This window comes from Pundamilia nyererei, unplaced genomic scaffold (genome assembly GCF_000239375.1).
Source record: "Pundamilia nyererei isolate P.nyererei 1_Seehausen unplaced genomic scaffold, PunNye1.0 scaffold00141, whole genome shotgun sequence".
NCBI lineage: Eukaryota > Metazoa > Chordata > Actinopteri > Cichliformes > Cichlidae > Pundamilia > Pundamilia nyererei.
The window spans coordinates 1108422-1129856 of record NW_005187542.1 but is presented as its reverse complement, the minus strand read 5'-3'; the positions used below and the strand labels follow the sequence as shown (position 1 = coordinate 1129856).

General features: G+C 41.4%; 1 protein-coding gene across 1 annotated transcript; it reads right to left on the bottom strand.

Moving 5' to 3' along the window:
• Positions 1–6252: 6252 nt before the first annotated feature.
• LOC102210947 (cysteine/serine-rich nuclear protein 3-like) lies at positions 6253–16220 on the bottom strand. The gene is made up of 6 exons (XM_005744286.2): positions 15851–16220; positions 11498–11671; positions 10606–10862; positions 10192–10488; positions 7942–8268; positions 6253–7899 (listed from the first exon to the last, which is right to left on the bottom strand). The coding sequence occupies exons 2-6, from the start codon at positions 11643–11645 to the stop codon at positions 7168–7170; spliced, it is 1761 nt and encodes a 586-aa protein (XP_005744343.1). The 5' UTR covers positions 11646–11671; positions 15851–16220; the 3' UTR covers positions 6253–7167.
• Positions 16221–21435: the final 5215 nt, after the last annotated feature.

Here is a 21435-nt window from a genome sequence, read left to right as displayed (position 1 = left end):
ATGGTTCATGTTGGATAATGTTAAAGGCTTCTGGAATAATGTCAGAGTCAGGTTAGGATTAAAATATTCTAAATGACAACAGTTGGAACCCTCATGTTCACGACGGGTGTCATCTTAGTTTTATGCAAACCTCTTCATATAAAGTGTTACTGGACATTGTTGACTTCCCTGATTACTGTCTTCATGCTAAGTTAAGCACAGTTCATTAGTTTTTGTTTTTACCTCTCCCAGGCCTGGCAGATCCCCATGTGAAGAAGTGAAAGACTTGGAAAAAAGGGTGAGGCACAAAAACAAGAAGGAACAGCTTGTAGAACTGGAGAGTCATAAATAGATAAGACCTGAAAGGAGCGTGTTTGGAGGGGTGGTCCCACTCTTGAAATTCAGATAATTTATCTCCAAAATGCTAATGTAAAAACTTGGGTTTGAATCTGCCCTGGGTCATTTGCTCTGCCTCTTCCTCTGCTCTCTTATCGTCTGCACTGTCCTTCCATAATAAAGACTACAAATCCCCCTAACAAACTTCCATGGTTTAAATAAGCTAATTAGCTTCAAGCGTCACATTTGGCTAATGTACAGATATAAGAGTGGTAATAATCTTCTCACTGGCTCTGGCAGTGAAGCAAATAAGCACATTTTCGCAAAACGCGTCTCTGAGAATAACACTCAAACCTGCTCGTCTCACGGCGCAGTGTCTTTCACATACGTTTGTCGTCCTCCCTTTATCCTCCACCCCACTTCCTCCCAGAACTCCTTACGTAATGAAATATTCTAAAAAGATCTTTCTAACTGCTGTCAAGCTAGAACATTACAATATATCACATTAAAGGTTGGTTATAATATCACAGATGTTTGTATGCCATTCATGTTTAAATTGAGCGTGTGATTTAATGTAGTGGTTTGGTTTGTAAATATTATAGATATTTGAGCTCACAGTATGCATCACACATTTGATGTATAAGATGAAGCACTTTTTATCCCCACTGCTATGTAATACCATGTGTGACGGTCACATTTGTGTGTGCGAGACAAAGGGCGAGTGTGTCTGTATATTTGTATATGTTTATCTATGTAAGAAAGGGACTGCGTGAATGTAGGCATCTATCTCTTTATGTGAGCGAGTGTGTCTGTGTGCATTAGGGTCTGCAGGTTGCTTATATGCTATTGATTATAAATAACATTTTCACTGTAGATATGAGTGCATTTTTCCAGTCTTTGACGTTGATTCACATTTTTCTAGAAGAGTTTTTTTTTTCATTCTGCACTGTAACCTTTGACAATATAAAAGATGGACGTAACTACTGTGACATCAACTCAACAGTTTCCAAAGTATGCGATTTGAAGCTTTGAGATGAACGTTTCCACTGTTGCAGCCTTGCTTGCAAGAAATTGGATGTGATGACAAACGGGTGGGTCTGACTATGACACTGCTTGCTCATTGGCTACTGACTGGTAATTGACAATTCAACTGATGAGGTTTTTTGAAACATGGTATGAGCAAGTTTTACAAATTAATTCATTTTTATTTACCCAAATCGAGCGACTAAGATAATGAACTCAGCAACAAAGTGTTTACAGAGCTCAAGAAAGAGCCCTTCACGGGACAGGAAGTGTTTTTTGCAACCGCAGCTATCGTCATCTGGTGGCCTTCAGATAGAATACAGGTTTTTAGGCACTTCCACATTGGCTTCATTTTTTCTGACCAGGAAGCTATGTCCATCTTTTTTATTGTCTATGACTGTAACACATGATGAAACACATGTATGGTCCCCATATCTGTAGATACAAACCATGAAGCAATCAGTAGCCATCTTTCATTGCGCTTGTAGTGTTTTAGTGAACTGCATGCCAGAAGTGACTACTGTCCGCTCATATGGTAATATAATTTCAAAGCCAAAAGAATAAAGGACATATTTTTTGTAAATGCTTGTTTATTTTCTCCACTTCCTTCCTTGTCTTTTCTTTCAGGGTCTAAAAGTTTGCTCATGTGTGTGTGCCATCAGCTCTTTGATCTGTGATCTGAACCTGAAGTATGATTGCATTACAGGTTTAACAGGATCTTTCATGTGATTCAAGTACATGTTACACCTGACTGTATCGATTTGCAAAATGTGACAAGTGACTTTTTTTTGTTATAACCAAAGATGTGGCAACTAAAAAGTAAACACCTAGATTTTCAAAATAAAACCTGTTTTGGGAAGCATATTTTGCATGCACAACACATTTGGAGGCTAGAATGAAATGGAAAGAGTTAAGTGTCTCAGCATATTCAATAGGCTTAAATAGAGACGTTGCTGCTGAGGTGACTATCTGTTTTCAGCTTAAGTAATCTGTGTTGAATGTAGACAACTGGGACTCTTGAAAATATTCTCATAGCAGTTCACATTTTAAAGTCTTAGAAAGCACTTATTAAATACAGTATTGTGCAATGGTAGTTTGCCACCACTCATTTCTTTATATTTGGTTAGTAAAACAGCAATTTTTGGAAATAAGTAAGCAAGTTATAATGAGCTTGAAGGGTTATTTAGTTTGACAACCTTTATTCATCAGCACAGGTTGAATTCTCTTAGGCTTCTCTGGGCTCTGGTTCACTTAAGACACGTCTTTCAGATACTATTAGATACTCATGTGTAGTCGATAGTTTGTTTGTTTTTTTTAGGCCTGCCACTTTTTCTTTTGTCCTCCACTTGTCCATTTTCCCCAGTTTTTATCAGCATCACACACCTTCTGATTTATGCCAAATGTTTTGCCAAATAGCTCTTTGAGAATCACCTTGTTGGTGAAAAAAAACTATTTTATGTGTGCAAAACTGTGATATCTCTGGCATTTCTTTTGTAGATTCAACTAAAAAAAGTGGAACAAATTACATGTTTTTCATGACAGGCTGCTATTAAATCTAACAAAGTGCCTAAAATTGGTTTGTCAGTTATACGTAGATAGAATACTGGTTCACACTTTGAACCTATTATTCATAGGTCAGTGTTAAGTGACATAGCAACGAAAAGGGCTTGCTCTAAAGATGGGCAGATACAAGGACTGCACTGAAAATGAGTGAAAAAGCAGCAAATACCCAAAGAAAAACTTTGAGAGATGTTCAGAAAGCCTGGGTTACTGCTAGTTCATAAAAATTATGAAGTTGATCGTATCATTCACTTCTTCTTTAATATTAATAGGCTTCCTTCATCGATGTGTTCTATTCACCTCTTACATACATTTTTTTGGTAGTTACTTTAAACCTTTAGCTAAAAATAACAAATAAATTAATTAGGGTAAAGCTTTTATTTTCTAGTTTTTATGCAGTCTAAATCCCCAAAGCTGTAGCTTTGATTCAGACTTAATCAAGATCCAACACTTGAAATCTCTGGTGTATGAATAGCCTCTCTTTTGTTGTGAATTGCTTGCATAGTGATTCCCAACCACACAACAGTGTCTTCCCCACATTATGCAGAATCAAGTACTACTGAATACAAGATCCACACAGACGTGTATAAGAAGGAAAATCTTGTGCTGGGACCCACAGGAAGAAGAGGTGAAGAGCTGAGACAACCCCCACCCAGCAACCCCTCCAGTGCTTTGCTGCTCTGTGCTTCTCCCTGCCTGTTGCCTAGCAACCTAACATCACAGCTCCCTTGCCTGTGATTGATCAGCAGTCTCTGGGCTTGCTTACCCACAATACCTTGCTGGCAAATAGACAAGCAGTCACCCCCTCCTTCAACCCTCAGCACACGTTAAATTATATTAGAAATGGGAGAAGTCACATGGTGGCCTTGTTCCAGCTCAGATCCAGTGTATTGTTCTCATCATTGTCGGAGGATCACGAAGGACTGCCAAATGTTTGTTTAGCCTCAACTTAACACAGCACCTGCTGCAGGTGTTGTGTGTGCAGCAAGCCATGAAAATATTTCTATACATGAATAGGCTGGCCAATAATGCAGAACTTCCTCTTTCTCCAGTCTGAGCTCAGCCTCACCCATAGAAGGTGTCAGTGTGTTGCTAGCTCACCACTGCTCTCTAGAGGTCCACTGGAAGAACTGGTGGGGTGTATTAAAGAAAACGAGTTGCATGCATGATGACACAGCACTTAGTCAGACTGTTGTCTAAATGGAAAAGCACAGATGTGTGCTGACATCTAAATGTCCAGATTAACTTTACAGATCTTTTTTTCAGCTATCACTGCAGAAGAAATTAGTTCACCTCGTGTTTTTCACATTGACAAGGAACAAAGGTTCTTGGCTAAACCAATGTCACAGCTTATACTGAGGAAGAAAAGAACACACTGATGACGTAAAAAAAAAAAGTATTCTAACACCCATGATCATGTCCAGATATATCAGCAGCATGCAAGTGAAATAAATAGATGCCACCTGCTGGCAGCATTATATAATTACACAATTTAAATTTGATTTTATGAACTTTTTGAGTGTACAAAAGACAGAGCACAATTAATAAAGAACTCTTAAACTACAGTGGGTGTTAAAATTGATTTTATTCACACTTTCATGAAAATGTGCATTGTGTAAAAAGGAAGATACAGAACACGTGGCCCCCAGTTTTTGACAGTATTGATTATTCTCACTGGAAAAAAGCAGAAGTAGTTTCATCACTGATGTTCACAATTATCACTGTAAACTAATAAGTAATGCACAGACTGACCATTCTCTAATCTAAATATATGCTCTTTTAAGAGCTTAACTTAATGGTGAACATTTTGTGATAGTTTTAGGGGTGAGACATGTACAGTATATTAGCAGTGCTTTGAACAAAATACTAAGATCAGCATGGTAACATGTCAGCACTGCTAACATGCTGATGTTTAGCAGTTAGGCTATGTAACGTTTGTTATCTTCATTTGGTTTCTTAGCATGCTAACATTTGCAAAATAGCACAAAATACAAATCAGAGTTGGTGGTAATGAAGATATCGGACCATGTTACATGTCTTCTGATAAGCTGTTTGCTCATTTTCTCTCTGTTGGCATGTCTTTGACTATTTTGTACAGTCAAAACAAATGCCTGCTGTAGCTGTTTGAGTTGTGAGGGTTGACTGTTATAGTAATCTTGAGATCTCTAACGAAAACCACAAAAAAGCTTTGTAAAGTTAAGCTGAACTACAGAATGAATAAATAATTCAAGGTTCAATATAAAAAAAAATTCGTCCTAACTGTGGCAGGGGACCTTCCTGCAATGTAACACACGCCTATAGTTTTGCTTTTTAGGATCTTAGCTCTTAAAATTATGGGCGGACTTACCATAGGCTCCATTGCCTTGTACAGACAAGGCAATGGAGCCTATGGCAAGTCCGCCCATAATTTTAAGAGCATCCACACTCAAGGACAGCTGTACCACCTTAAATATGCCCAGGCACAGCACAGAGCGATCATACTGGCAATCAGGGTAGGAATGGCCTTGTGTTAGTATGCACTACTAGTGGTTGTGTGCATATGCACCTGTAGTCTTGGTAATTTAGAGAACAAAGCTTTCTAATAGATGTTTAAAGCTGCAAAAGCCTGACCAAACAGTAGCTGAAAGTGAACGGTCACGAGATGTAAAACAGTTTCCTGGTCCAAAGTCACATGTGCTTGTGCCTGTGACCATACCCAGCCCTTTGGCAAGCTGCAAACACTCCTACAAGTTGTTCTAGGTATGCTAACATGGGAAGATTAACTTTCATGTCTCTCACTTGACAGATGATAAACTTCTTCGGTAAGCCGATCACATGCGATACAGACAGAATTGAACAATCATTACCATCAACAATAAGATGGTGGCACAACACAAAAAAACCCCAAAACAAAACAAGCACCTCCAAATCTAATTTGACTTGTCATAGATGCCAGTCACAACCAGAATGACCAACATGCGGTAATGACCAAAGACTGTACAACAAGCCATAAACTGTATGCTATATAGTTACAGGTACAGAAACACTGATTGATTGATTGACTGAGTGATAAAGATGAACTTTTTCCTAAATTTTTATACTCTTTAGTCCAAGTTGACGTTCCTAGAACAGTTTAGAGACAACGTGAACTTAAATTTTACAGTGCTGTGAAAAAAAGAGTATTTGCTCTCTTCCTGATTTCTTTAGTTGCCGCTGGGGTTTTTGTTCTTTGCATTTTTGTCACACTTGCATGTTTCAGTTCATCAAACAAATTTTAATATTAGACAGAGAAAAGCTGAGTAAATTAAATTTCAATTATTTAAATGATGATTTCATTTATTAGGATTAAAAAAAAGCTATTCAAGCTTACTTGGTACCATGTGAAAAAATAATTGCGTCCTAAACCTAAAAACTGGTTGTGCCGCCCTCTGCAGCAAGAACTGCACTCACACATTTACACTAACTGGTAATGAGTCTTTCACATTGCTGTGGAGGAATTCAAACTTGCTTTTCTTTGCAGAATTGTTTGAATTCAGCAACAGTGAATGGTTTTTTTGAGCATTTAAGCTCATGCCAAAGCACCTCAATCACTCCTCAGCACCTCGGCGACTCCAAAAACATCATTTGGGGATTTTTATTTAGCCATTCAGAGTTTTTACTGATGTGTTTTGGATCTTTGTCCTGCAGTATAACCCGAGTGAGCCTCAGGCCACAAACGGATGGCCAGATATTTAGGATTTTTGGAGTCGTCAAGGTCCTGAAGCAGCAAGAAGGCCCAAACCATCACTCTACCAGTACCATGTTTGTCAGTTAGTATGATGTTCTTTCTATAACATGCTGTGTTATTTTTATGTAATAGGACTCAAACCTCCAACAATTTCAACTTTGGTCTTGTCAGCCCACAGAGTATTTCACCAAAAATCACCAATCATGTGGTTCACCAAGATGTTTATTGGCAAATTCTAATGTCTCTTTGGTTAGCGATGATTTTCTCTTTGGAACTATCTCACAGATGCTATCTTTGCAATACTGTCTTTCTTATTGTTGACAATAGAGACCTGGATACCTTTTTTCCCTTAATAACTGAAATCATAATTTCTAAACTTTATTGTTTATTTACTGATGTCTGAAAAATGTAAAGAAGACAAATGTTCACAGCACTGTACCATCTATCTGTCTTTTTCTGTGTCAAATACGTGACTCATTCTGTCTTTGAAAGTGCGTTTATCATGAATAAAGCAAACTTCAATTCTTGACCGCATATTTCCACATGTTAACTGATCTCTCTTTTCAGACACTCTTTGATGATGTCATTTGACCATGTGTCTGCGGTCCTGTTTCCTCCTGTGCAGGCTCTGCTCTCTCCTCCCCTGTCTGCTCCTCAGACTCAGCAGGATGCTCAGCCTGAGTGTCATGACAGTCTGGATTGTTCCGGAGGTCTGTTGAATGAGGTTGTTCATCAAGTACACCAGCAGGGGCAGTGTTAGCATCACGCGTCTCTACATGTGAGCAAGTTTGGAGTGGCAGGGACTCCGAGAAATGGCGAGGAGTGCTGTGCTGCTCTGTTTGGCAGTGGAGTTCTGTGTTTAGTTCTAATGCAGACTCTACTGTGGGGAGCGTGGGTGTGCTGCTGACATTTTCACTGTGGAAAGCAGGCGTGTCGCTCACAGAGCTGTTTCTTTGATAGTGCTGCATGGGTGGAGTGGTGTGGAAGAGGTTACTGAGGTTCATGAGTGTGCTGTTAGAGTAACTCATCACAGAAGGAAGTGGAACAGAGTAGGGTGCAGGATTTGTTCCATGTAGTGAACAATCCCACTCTTCCTCCTCATCGTCTTCATCACCTTCTTCTTCTTCCTCCTCCTCCTCTTCTTCCTCATCATCTTCCTCATCCTCATCCTCCTCATCTTCTTCTCCCTCCTCAGGGTCAATTGTTTCCAAGCTGTGTGTGCTGCAGTCCGACAGCCCACTGCAAACACTGCTGCCATCTTCATCATAAGCTTCATCTTCTTCTTCCTCGTCGTCATCTTCTTCCTCTTCTCCCTCCTCCGCCTCTTCTTCCTCTTCTTCCTCTTCTTCCTCATCCAGATGTGACTCAGTGTCACCTGTGTTCTGAAGCTGCATGATGTGAATGTGCTGCGTGCTGCTCATCAGTGGAAACTGCAGGTTTGGCTGCTGCTGCTGGACCAAGGTGGAGTCTCCGTGGTAACTGTTGCCATTGGTTACAAGCTGCTCTGGCTGCTGATAGTGCTCCTCGCGGCCCTTCTCCAGCTCCAGCTTCATGATAGTGTGCAGGAAGTGGGTGCGCACCCGGACCGGGTTGAACTCCAGGCGTCCCGTGGTGTTGCTGCAGCCTTCCTTGGTGCAGCCACAAGGGAAGGACATGCGATCCACCTACAGACAGAGTGATACACAATGCAGAACACAAGCAAATTAAAGTGAGCTGCCAATCAAAGCTGATCATGCATGAAGAGAAACAGCAGATTCTACTCAGAGTGTTATTAATATCATTAAACAAGAGCGTGCAGCCAAACTTTGTGAAGCAAGAACACCTTAATCACTCAAGATTTACTTTTATGTGTCTGAAAAAAAGACTATCATGCCTAAAGCTCCAGATCTTTTTGTATGAATTCAGTAATGCATAACACAAAATAACATTCCTGATGTTTTAAGAATCAGAAGGACGGGGCTTTAAAACGTCCATCTGAGCATGCACAGACTGTACATAAAAGATGGACATGTGACAGCTCTCTGCCACTGGTCCCAGTTTTGTAGCCTAAAGCATTTTGATCAGCATCATCTCAGTTTTTTATTATGTGATGTCACAAATGTGGGGTGGATGTGAAAGTGAAACGGTGGACAATGCACACTCATACTTTAGCGATGCATAGAGTTAGCTGTTGCTAAAGCATAACTTTATTTTTCTTCAGGACACAAATAAAAACATCATGTAGAAAATAAATATCTAGTTCTATTCAGTAAGACTTGAAATCAGCAACTTGCAACCACAAACTCATCAGAAGAGTGTTCACTGAAAACATGAACCAAGGGAACAAGGGACTTCTTACACTTTGACTTCTACACGACTAGCTGAAAGTGATGTGAAAGAATGTGTCATCCAAGGGAGGACTTTGTTTTGAAGTTGTTTTGCTTTGCATGTTTGCTGTGTTTTACTGTGTTTCTATGTGGTGTGTTTTATTCTTATGGTTTTATTGCATGTTTTTATTGTATATATTAACTTGTCCCGGTGAGACTCTGCCCACTTCTAATCACTAATTGGATGCATCTGGGAGGGCACAGAGGTGAATAAGAGGGCCTGGCAGACCACAGAGAGGAGGCATGAGAGACAGAGCAGGAGAGATGGTGGAGTAGATGGTGGCAGGCGGCGTTGGTGCAGGTTGGTGTGGGTTGGTGTGCAGTACGTGGCGAGGGCATACGATGGCTAGTGCGTGAGAGGCAGAGGGAGCTGTGCTGCTTTTGGAATAGCTGGATGCCAGAGGATGCTATGGTGGGGAATTAGTTGGCAGCGAGACAGCGCCCTACCTCCCACGGCAAGACCACAGTGCTGGCGTGACACAGAAAAGCAGCGGGCAGAGTTAGGAGCTATGCCCATTTCCGGTGTAAGCCCCACGTGCTGCAGTAACCCGGCTCACTAGAAAGAACGGTGACTGTCGCTGCTCCCCTCTTCTAGTATTCTGGAGTGGAGAGACAGACGGGAACGGCTGGTGACGCCGCCGGGCTTTTCCTTGCCCCGCTCCGATTTCCTGGATTTTAACGTTGTGGCTGACGACACTGGACTTTTAATGCTTATGTTTTATTCGTTTTTATTGTGTGTTCTCCCTGGCCACGGTTGTTTTAATTCATTTTAAAATTTTAACAGTTTTTGTAAAAGAAATTATATTTTAGTGATACAGTTTTTATATAGTTCTATTCCCTTGGCTGCTCCACTGCTCCGTCCGTTTTTTGGAGGGTTTCCCTCCTTAGAATAACAACTGTTAATCCACCATTACAAATGCAGGTATAAATGGCAATGAAATGGCACCAGAGACCGTTTTTCAAATAATTCTTAAAAATAACTGCTTAAATAAGTAACTTGTGAAATTTGAAAATGGTTACAGACTTGTTCTAGAGTCTGTACCCTGCCTCTCACGGTTTTTGGGATAGACACCAGGACTCTAAACTGGAAAACTGATGGATGGGTGGAAACTTGTATGCCAACTTATGCAATGAAAATAGCCAAATTTAACATTTTACTGCACAGACAGACATTGACAACATTTTAGTATTATAGCTGGGCCTCACCACAGTTCCATTTACCTGGCACTTAATGCCGGCCAGGCTGCAAGCACAGGTCTCAGGATCACATATTCCCTGGCAGCGACACCCACACTCCTCCCGGGACATGCGCAGGGCACGCAATTCGTGCTTTTCTTCCACATCAATGCGACGGACACCAGAGGCACGGAGAAGAGTACGGCGCCTTCTAGTAGTCAGAGGCTGGAGGAAAAAGTAATCGTCCACCTCTGTGTTGTCCACATCCAGGTCATCTTCAGAAATGTCATCGATTGTGAGTGTATCTGCTTCCAAAGATGACACAGTACCATTCTTGGTCAGCTGGAGGATAGGAAAACAAATAGAAACAAACAAATTAAAACTGAACCATGGATATTAGCCCACACAGAAATTATAACCCCTGGGATAAATAAAGATTCATCGACTCCTTGTACTGACTTTGAGTTTGATGGCATTAAGTTTCTCCTCTTTCAGATGGTCCCTCAACATCTTCCGGTGGCTCCGTTTCTGTTCCATGGCAAACTCCCTGAGAGTGAATTGCCTCACCCCACTGTGATGTGGTGACATCCCCAGGGTGCTGCCTCCCTGTGTGGGTACACTGGTAAAACCCTGCCGCCGGTTGAAATAGTAGACTGTGACGCTTTCAAAGTGCACATTATGACCTCGTAGTCGCTTTGACTGCTGCTGGATGGAGGCTAAGATTAAAACCGAGAGAGTTGACAGTTACTAAATCAAAAAACAAACCAAAAAACTCCAAAAGATTTGTTGATAGAGGCGCTACTAAATGCTAGTTAAAGCATAACTTTTGCCAACAAGTTTCCATGACTAAAGCTTTAAACAGAGTTTAAATATCTTATTATGTGACTGTAGGCTTTAAACAAGGGCATATTAAAGTGTAATGTAACAGTATAACAAATACAGAAAAAGCCATACTGACCAGGCTATACACACTAATTGCCTTTATTCCCCTTTGTTTCTTTTTCTATTTTTGTAACATTAAGTAAGACAACCTTGATGTAGCAACAAAACTACTTATACTTTTGTGGTTATATGCTGGAGTGAACATAAGAAAAAGTGGTCCCAAACTTGATCCTTGCGGGACTCCACACCAGATGAAGGTATATGACTCCCAGTTTAAACATAAAATGGTAAAGAGGACACAAACCAGTTGAGATAAAACATTGTTTTCTTTACTCATAAATCAAATTGTCACCACATATATTAGGTTTAAAGTAGAGGATTAAAGGAGTCAGCAAATTGCAGATCACAACAGCAATTTCACTTTGTTAAATGAACACAAAACAGAAGTTATGTGGTAGTGATGTCTTACCATCCAGCAAGCTGGAGGGGACAGAATGGTTGAGGCTGTCACTGCTGTTACCACTGTCACTGCAGGATACCTCATCATCATCAGACCCTTGCACTGACAAATAAGGGGCGGGGTCATCATCAAGCTTCCTCTTCAGGATCCCACTCATCCTGTGGTTCCTCCAACTGGTTAGACCTGAGCAAAGCACATTTAAATTTATAGAAGACATCAATTTAATTTGTACTGGACATGGAAATTATTTGTATTTTCAAACACACAAGCAAACTTGTTTTCATGGAGTCCTTTCATTAAAAAACTGCAAACTATAACTTCTGTAAAACCTAAGTTGCTATTAGTATTTCGACAGGACTCGTGGACTGTTACAAAAAACCTGTGAATTTTCCTTCTCCAGTGAGTAACTAATAAATATATTGTCAAGTATGGAGGGTTTTTTATTTCTTTGAGAGCTCATTTGTGCTATAACTTTGAACGTTTCAGAATGTCATAATCTGTTTGTTCACAGTGCAGTTCTACATGTCAAATGTGACTCGTTTATTGTGATGAAAAAACAATTTCTTCTCATATTTGCTTTTTAATATAATTTTTTTATTTTCTTCTTGTAAAGCCAGGGCACAAAATTAGTCGACTTCATGTATCTTCATCATTGAACGATTATGACATCTAGACTGATCAAATTTACCTCGCTCTCTACCTACAGTTTTTTCAAATACAGTTACTATGAACAGTTGGCTAGTAACTGGTCATCTCTTTCTTATGTTTACTTTATTTATTTATAATTGCTTCTTTGTAAACAGACAAAATGTGTTTTCTGCCATCGGGATCCCCTGTGCAATATGTATGAAATACTAAGTATTCTGTGGAGTTTAAATTTTGTTACTTAAACTTGAAACTACAAAAATAAAATCCTCTCATAGAAAAACTTACATTTATTCAGCTTGTTTTTAAGGCAGTCAGCTTGGATGTTTCTTTTTAGTAATGTCAACTAATTAGAATTTACAGCTCACTGTAAAGAGATGATCTATGATCTATGTTACTAAATTTTACCATTTGGATGGCTTGGATTAACTGAGCCACAACTGTCACGCATTTAGTGATGAAGGCTAATGGGACTAAAGGCAGCAGTGAGAGAGCATAATGATACTTCAGTATTTCAGTACAAGTGGATTATCGTTGCACCAAAAAATCTCAACAAAGCTTTGATGAGTTATGTTTACAAGCATGTTAGGTTTTCTTGACAAGCGGAGGTCATCATACAGAACAGGTCCATCACCATGTTCAGAATCAGAATCAGAATCAGAATCAGAATCAGAATGGGGTTTATTGCCAGATGTTGAGGTTTACAACATTGGGAAATTGCTGCGGTGCTTCAGTGCAAACAATAAGAATTAAAGTGCTATGTAGAAAGAAAGATATGTGCATGAGATATACATGAGATATATACATGAGAATAAGAATTATGAGTGCTACGTAGAAAGATATATACATGAGTGCAGGTGGTGATCGGTGCCAAACATGAAATGATGCAGTGACACAGCGTAGGGTCATGTGTTAGTGGCGGGGACAGTCATGTGGTTATTGTTCATGTGTCCAACAGCAGAGGGGAAGAAACTGTTCTTGTGGCGAGAGGTTCTGGTGCGGATGGACCGGAGCCTCCTGCCTGAGGGGAGCAGGTCAAACAGACTGTGTCCAGGGTGAGAAGGGTCAGCTGAGATCCGGGCTGCACGCCGCAGTGTCCTGGAGGTGTACAGGTCCTGCAGAGATGGGAGTTTGCAGCCAATCACCTTCTCAGCAGAGCGCACAACACGCTGCAGTCTCTGTTTGTCCCTGATAGTGGCTCCAGCGTACCACACGGTGATGGAGGAGGTGAGGATGGACTCGATGATTGCGGTGTAGAACTGCATCATCGTCCGTGTTGGCAGGTTGAATTTCTTCAGCTGCCTCAGGAAGTACATCCTCTGCTGGGCTTTCTTGATGACGGAGGTGATGGTGGGCTCCCACTTCAGGTCCTGGGTGATGGTGGTACCCAGGAAGCGGAATGAGTCCACAGAGGTGATGGGGGTGTCAGTCAGGATGATGGGGGGGAGTGGGGCTGTGTGCTTCCTGAAGTCCACAATAATCTCCACTGTCTTCTGGGCATTCAGCACCAGGTTGTTGTGGCTGCACCAGGTCACCAGACGTTCAACCTCTCTCCTGTAGGCAGACTCGTCCCCGTCCGAGATGAGCCCAATGACGGTGGTGTCATCTGCGAACTTGATTAGCTCGACAGACTGGTGGGTGGAGGGGCAGCAGTTGGTGTACAGGGAGAAGAGCAGAGGAGAAAGAACACAGCCCTGAGGGGAGCCAGTGCTGATGGTCCGGGAGTCCGAGACATTCTTTCCCAGCCTCACATGCTGCTTCCTGTCCGTCAGGAAGTCAGTGATCCACCGGCAGATGGGATCAGGCACATTCATCTGGGAAAGCTTGTCTCGGAGATGGTCTGGAAGGATGGTGTTGAAGGCAGACCTGAAGTCCACAAACAGGATCCTGGCGTAGGTTCCTGGGGAGTCCAGATGCTGCAGGATGAAGTGTAGGGCCATGTTGATGGCGTCGTCTACAGACCTGTTGGCTCTGTATGCAAACTGCAGGGGGTCCAGGAGGGGGGCCGTGAGGGTCTTGAGATGGGAGAGAACCAGGCGCTCAAATGACTTCATGACCACAGATGTCAGAGCCACGGGTCTGTAGTCATTTAGTTCAGTGATCCTAGGTTTCTTGGGGACAGGGATTATGGTGGAGGACTTGAAGCAGGCAGGCACATGACATGCCTGCAGTGAGGAGTTGAAAATGCCAGAAAACACATAATAATGCTGGAAAATTGGAGCCACTTAGCCGATTTCTTTTTGTTTTGTTTTGTTTTGTTTTAACAAGTTGAATCCTTTCTTTCCAATGGCCATGTTCAAACCAGGTCAGGTAGCACCATTCATTCATGTTTGACTTATTTTGGACAAAAGAATACTTTCCTCAACAAACCAAGAAGACGAGAACTTCTTGTCCAATGAGATAGTAGGCAGCATGGTAGTGCATTAGTTATGTGTTGCATAAATAGTGCCTTGCTCTATTTGGCTGTAGGTGTGGGCATGCATTACATTATATACATTAAAAGTACTGCATGAATATGAGTTAAAAAGGTAAATGCACATTGAAGTATAAAACCAGAAAAGGGTGATATAAATCCCCGTCTTTTCCATTCATTGACAGTGACAGATGTCTTGGATCTGTGTTATCTTTGACACTATGAAATGGACACAGTACCGCTTAATTATAAAGAACATAATACAAAATGTTGTACTGAACATGTAAATAAACAAAGCAAGGAACAACGATTTTAGATTTCACGAATGTAAAACCTACATTTTAAACCTGCTAATCTGGGCTCATTAAATTTTTTTTTTCAAGAAATCCAGTCTAGTTATTTGGCTGCCTTATGCAGAAACTGTCTCCCCACCACTGGGTGTTTTCCAGTGACCTTGCCAAATTCTGTGATACCTCAAAAATGGGGAGAATTTTTCACAGATGATGTGTTGAACTCATTAAAATTTTAATGAACTGATATTTCTTTTCATACTGGTTGATTCTATAGGAAATTGAAAGTACACCAACTCTCGAGGGAGATAAGAGGTTATTTTACACACTATGAGTTCTCCCCCACATACTGGAAGCACAGCTAATCAGGAGAGGGGTGTCTTTTGACAGTTGATGGTTACATTTGAAATTCATAAAGATTGTTGAGCTGACTGCTTGGACTGATGCTGGATTCCATCATATACGACATAGCTTAATGCTAGGCCAAGCTTTCCCTTGCTGACAGGCATTGTCTCCCTTCCCTTACAACCTGCTGCTATTCAGTTTTTGTTTTCTGTGACTTCTCCTGTATTCCCTCATTCCCCACCATTCTCTTCCCTCTTGGTATCATAAAATGTTCCAATTTCCATCTCCAGGCTCCCACGTATGCTTCTGTCCTCCTACTTTCAGAAAGAACAATGAAATCAAAGATTTGTAATAGAAGATACCGTGACATGTTTCTTTATATTTGATGCCACAGAAGGTTTTTCTTTCACCTTAACATCTGTCGTTGAGATCTGACAGAGTATATACACACACACACACACACACACATGCACACACATCTAAAAGCCTGCTCAAACATCTGCATGTAAGCGCATCCTCCCACTCTCCATACATGTCCACATCCCAGTCCCATGCGTAATTCTTATTGACAATTGTAAATCAGCATTATCCTGTAATGTGAAAGCTCACAGAGCCCGTGTTGTTTGATACTATAAAGGCTTTTTGTGAGTCTCTATGACTGTCACTGACCTGTTTCCTTAGCTTGCCTTTGGTTTCCAGGAAGTCCTATTTGACTCTCTCCTCTGCATCACACAGTATTCACCAGCAGCAGCCAAACATCCCCATGTGTCGTGATGATGCAGTGAGCGTTGCCATGATGCCAGCTCTCTCTCTTTCTTTTTTAAAAGCAGCTTCTGGCACTATTGTGCAGCACTGAGCACCTCTGTTTCTATCGCTATCTTATGCCTTCTTTCTTTCCGCATTAATTCTATATGCTCATACTCTGAGGTCCCTCACTGCCTGATTCTCTTCTGCTTCTGCTCACCCCTTTCCTCTCTCTCCCTCCCTTTCACCCTCTCTCTCTTTCTTTCTCTCTCCTCACAAATACTTGTTAGCTTGGTGCTGCTGCCGGCTGGAAGCACTGGAGCTTGACTGAGGTGAAGCAAGCCCTATGAGATCACAGAGAGAAAGGAGGAGTAGTAGATGTGGTGGTGGGTGTGATGGAGTGGGGGTTGAACATGGAGGTTGTGCTATGTGAACTACCTCCTATTTCCATTCTTCAGCAGAATTTTTGAAGTAAAAGTATATGCATTAAATTTTGCTGCTACTGCACAAGGTGATATCAGGTTGGCTAACTACTATCTGAAATTTATACATTTGCTGGAGTAGTTAGAATGAAAATGCGATGTGCGTTTTGCTTTGTGTCATTTCTTGTTTTTGTTTCTAAAGCCCATTTGACTTACAATATGATAACGAGATCTGAGGATTTAAGAGGAAAAACAAGATTTTTGAAAGAGATGTTGATTTCAATGAGACTTTGACTTTTAAAATAATGTCATTTTAGTTGACATGGTAATATATATAGCATATAATGTATCTTTCTGTCACTAACAAACTAAATTGTTGATGGAAATAACATTTTTACCATGCTAAAAGTATCGTGAGCATTGGAACAACAGTGTACAGAGAACACACTCATAAAGGTTAGGGATAATCTTATGGACAACAGTGGACTGATCTCTGTTCTTGTTCTGTTAGACCTCAGTGTATCTCTCAAAGTCATTGTACTGCAGTGGTTTGAATCATATAAATATCCAGTTTGCACATGTAAGTGGGGAGTCTTAGTCACACTCTAAGGCTAATTATGGCCTTCCACAGGGTTCTGTGCTAAGACCAGTTCTATTTACATTATTCAGTATTATTAGAAGCCGTAGCATTTGCAGAAGATACACAGCTTTATCTATTTATGAAGCCAGATGCCACAGACCAACTGGTTAAACTACAGAAGTGTCTTAAACATGTTAAGGCTTGGATGACCTCTAATTTGCTGCTTCTAAATTTAGATAAAACAAAGACTATTATACTCGAAAAATCTTTCAACAAGAGGGGTGTCTAATAGGATACACTGGATAGCATTTCCTTGGCTTCCAGTAAGACTGTGAGGAATCTTGGAGTCATGTTGTTGTTCTAAAATTTAGGTTGTAATTTTTATTAATTAAGTACTAGTAGGTACTACAAAAAACTGACAATAGCTAGTTTTAGAGGAACGTAGAAACATATTATACTGTATTTGATACTGTACCCTTTTTTCAAAAAGGAGACACAAAATTCTACTTTGAGCGTGTTTATGTAACTTACATGCAGGTATCTTTAGGGTATTTTAGGGGAAAGGGAACACAACTGATTACCAGAGGTGTGGGCTGTATTGGAGTATCATGACCTCCCCTTCTTACATTATAATTACAGACTTTGGGCCTCAGAGCAATTTTGGCAACTTGTCAGGTGAATCAGAGGGGAAAAGCAGTGCTCTGCTCAAACTACTGTATATAAAATGGGGATGGGTACTGCTGGCTTCAGCTGAGTCATTAATCAGACGGTGGAAGGTGTGTCAGTATCTCACTGTCACAACTTCTGTAAAAGAAGCAGACTCTCTTAATTAGGGGAAAGACTAGGACATCACTGGAATACAGTCACTGTTAACGGAAAATAGCTCCTTGTTAGCTCAGATGTGCACAGATTTCCTTAAAACTCTAAATGTTTTAGGACTGTCTTGGTTGACACATCTCTGCATAGGGGTTTGGGTCGGGGACTCTGGATTAGCAGGCTTGAGTAAATGTGGTTCCCCTTTTTAGGAAAGGCCATAGGGTGTGTTCACATTGAAAGGGCTCACACTCCTCAGCTGCCCTAATAAGGAATCTTCCTGGATACTAGTGAGGAGAGTCCATATGTAAGTTCTCGAATTTAGTTGAAAAATGCAGTTTTCAAACTGGTGGCAGAACAGGTGACTGGTTCTTTATCCTGTTGCGGATATTCGAGGGTGCGTGGGGTTTGTCCAACCAGCCAGCATATGATTTGTGATCTTGAAGGGGGCATTTGACTGAATTCCTTGTGGTTTCTTTTAGAGGATTTTTGAGAATATGAGGTATCTGGCCTGTTGTTACAAACCGTCCTGTCACTGTGGTGAAAGCTTAGTAAGTACTGCCAGTTGAAGTATGAGTCTGCCAGCACTGCCTTTTAAACAATAGCTTTCATAGTTTTTATGTACAGAATTTCTAGGTGTAGGAAAATGGCTCTGCTTTGTTGGCCTTAGTTTCCCTTTTTACAGATGATGTGGTTCTTTAGGTTAATCAGGCAGTGACCTACAGATAGTAGTATGCAGCCAAGTGTAGGGTAGCAGGAGTTAGCACCTCCATGATGCTAATGGAGCCCGCTAACTGGTGCAGTTTGGGCATCTGACAAGGATGCCTCCTGGGCGCCTCTTGGGTGAGGTGTTCCTGGTATGTCCCACTGGGAGGAGGCTCCGGCGCAGACCCAGGACACGCTGGAGAGATTATATCTCTCAGCTGGCCTGGGAACGCCTTGGTGTTCCCTCGGACAAGCTGGAGGAGGTGGCTGGGGAGAGGGAGGTCTGGGCTTCTCTGCTTAGACTGCTGCCCCCACGACCCGGTCCCGAATAAGCGGAAGAAGATGGATGGATGGATGGATGGATGGACAGATGGACAGATGGACAGATGGATGGTTCTCAGTACTTCTTTCAGGTCAGGGACGAGTTGCTGCCCCCAGTTTTCTTGTTCACAAGTGAGCGAAGGGTGGTGCATGAAAGATGGATAGATTAGGTGTTGGCAAATGATTTACAAACAACTGTTAAGTTGAAATGTCTAATAGATAAACCTCCATTGTTAGTGAACCTGTTAACTGTAACTGTCACGGTCTCGCTGGCAGACCGTGGGGATGTGGGGAAAGGAGGACCCAAAATGCAGGACTCTACAGTGCAACAGTGTTTATTTACAGTGGTGACAATCCAAACAACAATAAATCCCCCCGTGCGATCCCAACTCCCGTTCCGTGTCTTCTCCTTTATCCCGTGCTCCGTGCTCTGTCTCCGTTCCCTGTGTACTCTCCGTGTGCTGCCTCCTGGTCGCCACAATTCCTCCTGAGGAAACACGTATACCAAAGGCAGCCGTGAGTACAAAACCTAACAGTAGACTTGCACTAACCTTGCACAATACACTTAAGACTGACGGGAAGTCACTCAACAATCCAGCGTCGAGGAGCTCTCAGCCACACTGTTTTGAAGCTCCTCTGACGAGGCTTGATCGGCGCCAGGTGTGTGTGGATTCCTGGGTGGGACCAGTCAGCTGGCAGGGCCACACCCACCAGGCCTAGAAGTGCCTGCCACGACCGCACCCTCACACACATGCACACACCCATAAACACCTGACAGTACACCAACACGGAAAACAAGACAGCAGACAACCATAATAACAATAACCACAATAATAATGATAATAACTACAATAGTAGTCCAGACTGCTCACGGACCCCGAATCCCTGGAACTGGGTCCGTGACAGTAACTGCTAACTATATAGTTTATTCTCACTTTATCCGGTGAAATCATGCACGAGCACAAAATGCCTGGGCAGAGTACAGAGGAGAAAACTGAAAGGGTTTTTTTTTGTTGACTAGTGCTACTGTGACTGCCTACCATGTTAGCAATTATCCAGCAAATTGCAGCTGTTTAGCAAACATCCCTTTACACAGTCTCTCAGTATGGATATATTCAACCCATGAGTAAATTCACTCAATTAGTAAGTAGAAATTTTACACCATTGCCTTTTTAAACCAGTTTATATTGTACCTTACATAGTGCTTTGGAAAATTCACATTATAATACATGCCAGTTGCTTTTGAAAAATATGATTAACTACCCAACCCCTACCCCACAAGTCCCTAAACATAGTTGCTATAGCAATGCCAGACTTTGAATGGAAAAATATCAGGAATAAAGCTAGAGCCTCAGCCTTGAGTTTGAGCACACAGCCAGGGAGCGAGTTAAAATGATTCTGTTTCATCAGTCGAAGGGGAAACAGTCTGGATTCATACAGAAACCTATTCTTTAAATTAGCTTTACAATATTATGACCTGGATGATAATTATGGATGAATTTTAATGAGCGCATTTAAGGAAGGTGTGCAAAAATCGTAAACATGAATGAATAAAATGATCTGTCAGTTGGAAGATAATTGCACTGCGTCATGTGATCGAATAGCTGATTATCTCTCACCACGAGCCATTCTGATAATTAGTTTAAAGCGTGATTAAAAAGTGTGGCAGTTTGACATCAGTCAGGTTGTTTTTTGTATAGATTCTTGTTTTAAACCAAAAGTGCAACACACACATTACAATATGTATCAAATGCTTTGCATGAATTAATGTGCATGTTTTAGAAAGTTAAAGCTAATAATAATAAGGTGTCATTTTTTTAATATATTTATGTCAGAAACTAATACACTGGTTGTTCCAGACGAATATTTCTTTTGGTTTTGTGTCCTGAATTGCCCTATTTTCTCCTGGCAAGGATAGAGTGGTAATGTGCGGGAGAGACAGAGTGATCCTTCCAATCAGCTTCCATGGCAACAGGCCACCGGGGGGAGGGAAGGGAGGATGAGGGACTTTGGAGTTGGAGGAAGAGGAGGAGGCAGCCAGAAGGGTTGTGGGGAGGTGGGGGCTGGGAGGTGGTAGAATCTAACGCTGAAGCATGAGGGGAAGGCTGCGAGAGGTCTGGTTTTTCACAGAGAGGGAAAAAAACTGTGTGTGTGTATATGTGTACTTTGAAATCTGAACAAAGGCGGAGAGTTAAAATAACTGCAGCAGAGCCTTCGTTATGTTTCATTCTGTTTAATAAAGGATATATATAATATATATAAGGATACATTGCAATGTCTTGTAATGTATGGAAAGTATGACATGTACAGAAACACTGTAATTGCTAGCTATCCCATCCACATATAATGAGTAACGTCTGAGCTGCTTTGCTTCCTACGGCCACTAGATGGACTGTAATCATGATAACCCAAACATTTTTCCATTCCCAATACTGTTATCAGATATATCACACACAGTATGTATCTGGTACTTTTCCCTTTAAGGGGCCAACAGTGTTCAGTCTGCATCTAATTAATGAGTTCAGGCTACCTATTTGACCTCATGGTAACTATGTGCCATTTCAAAAGACACAGTTACCAAAAAGGTGCCTGCATGTTCCTAAGAATCTAACAGCTTATTGGATTTCAATGTGCGGTATCAGGAGAGGGTCGGTACTGGTCAAAATACA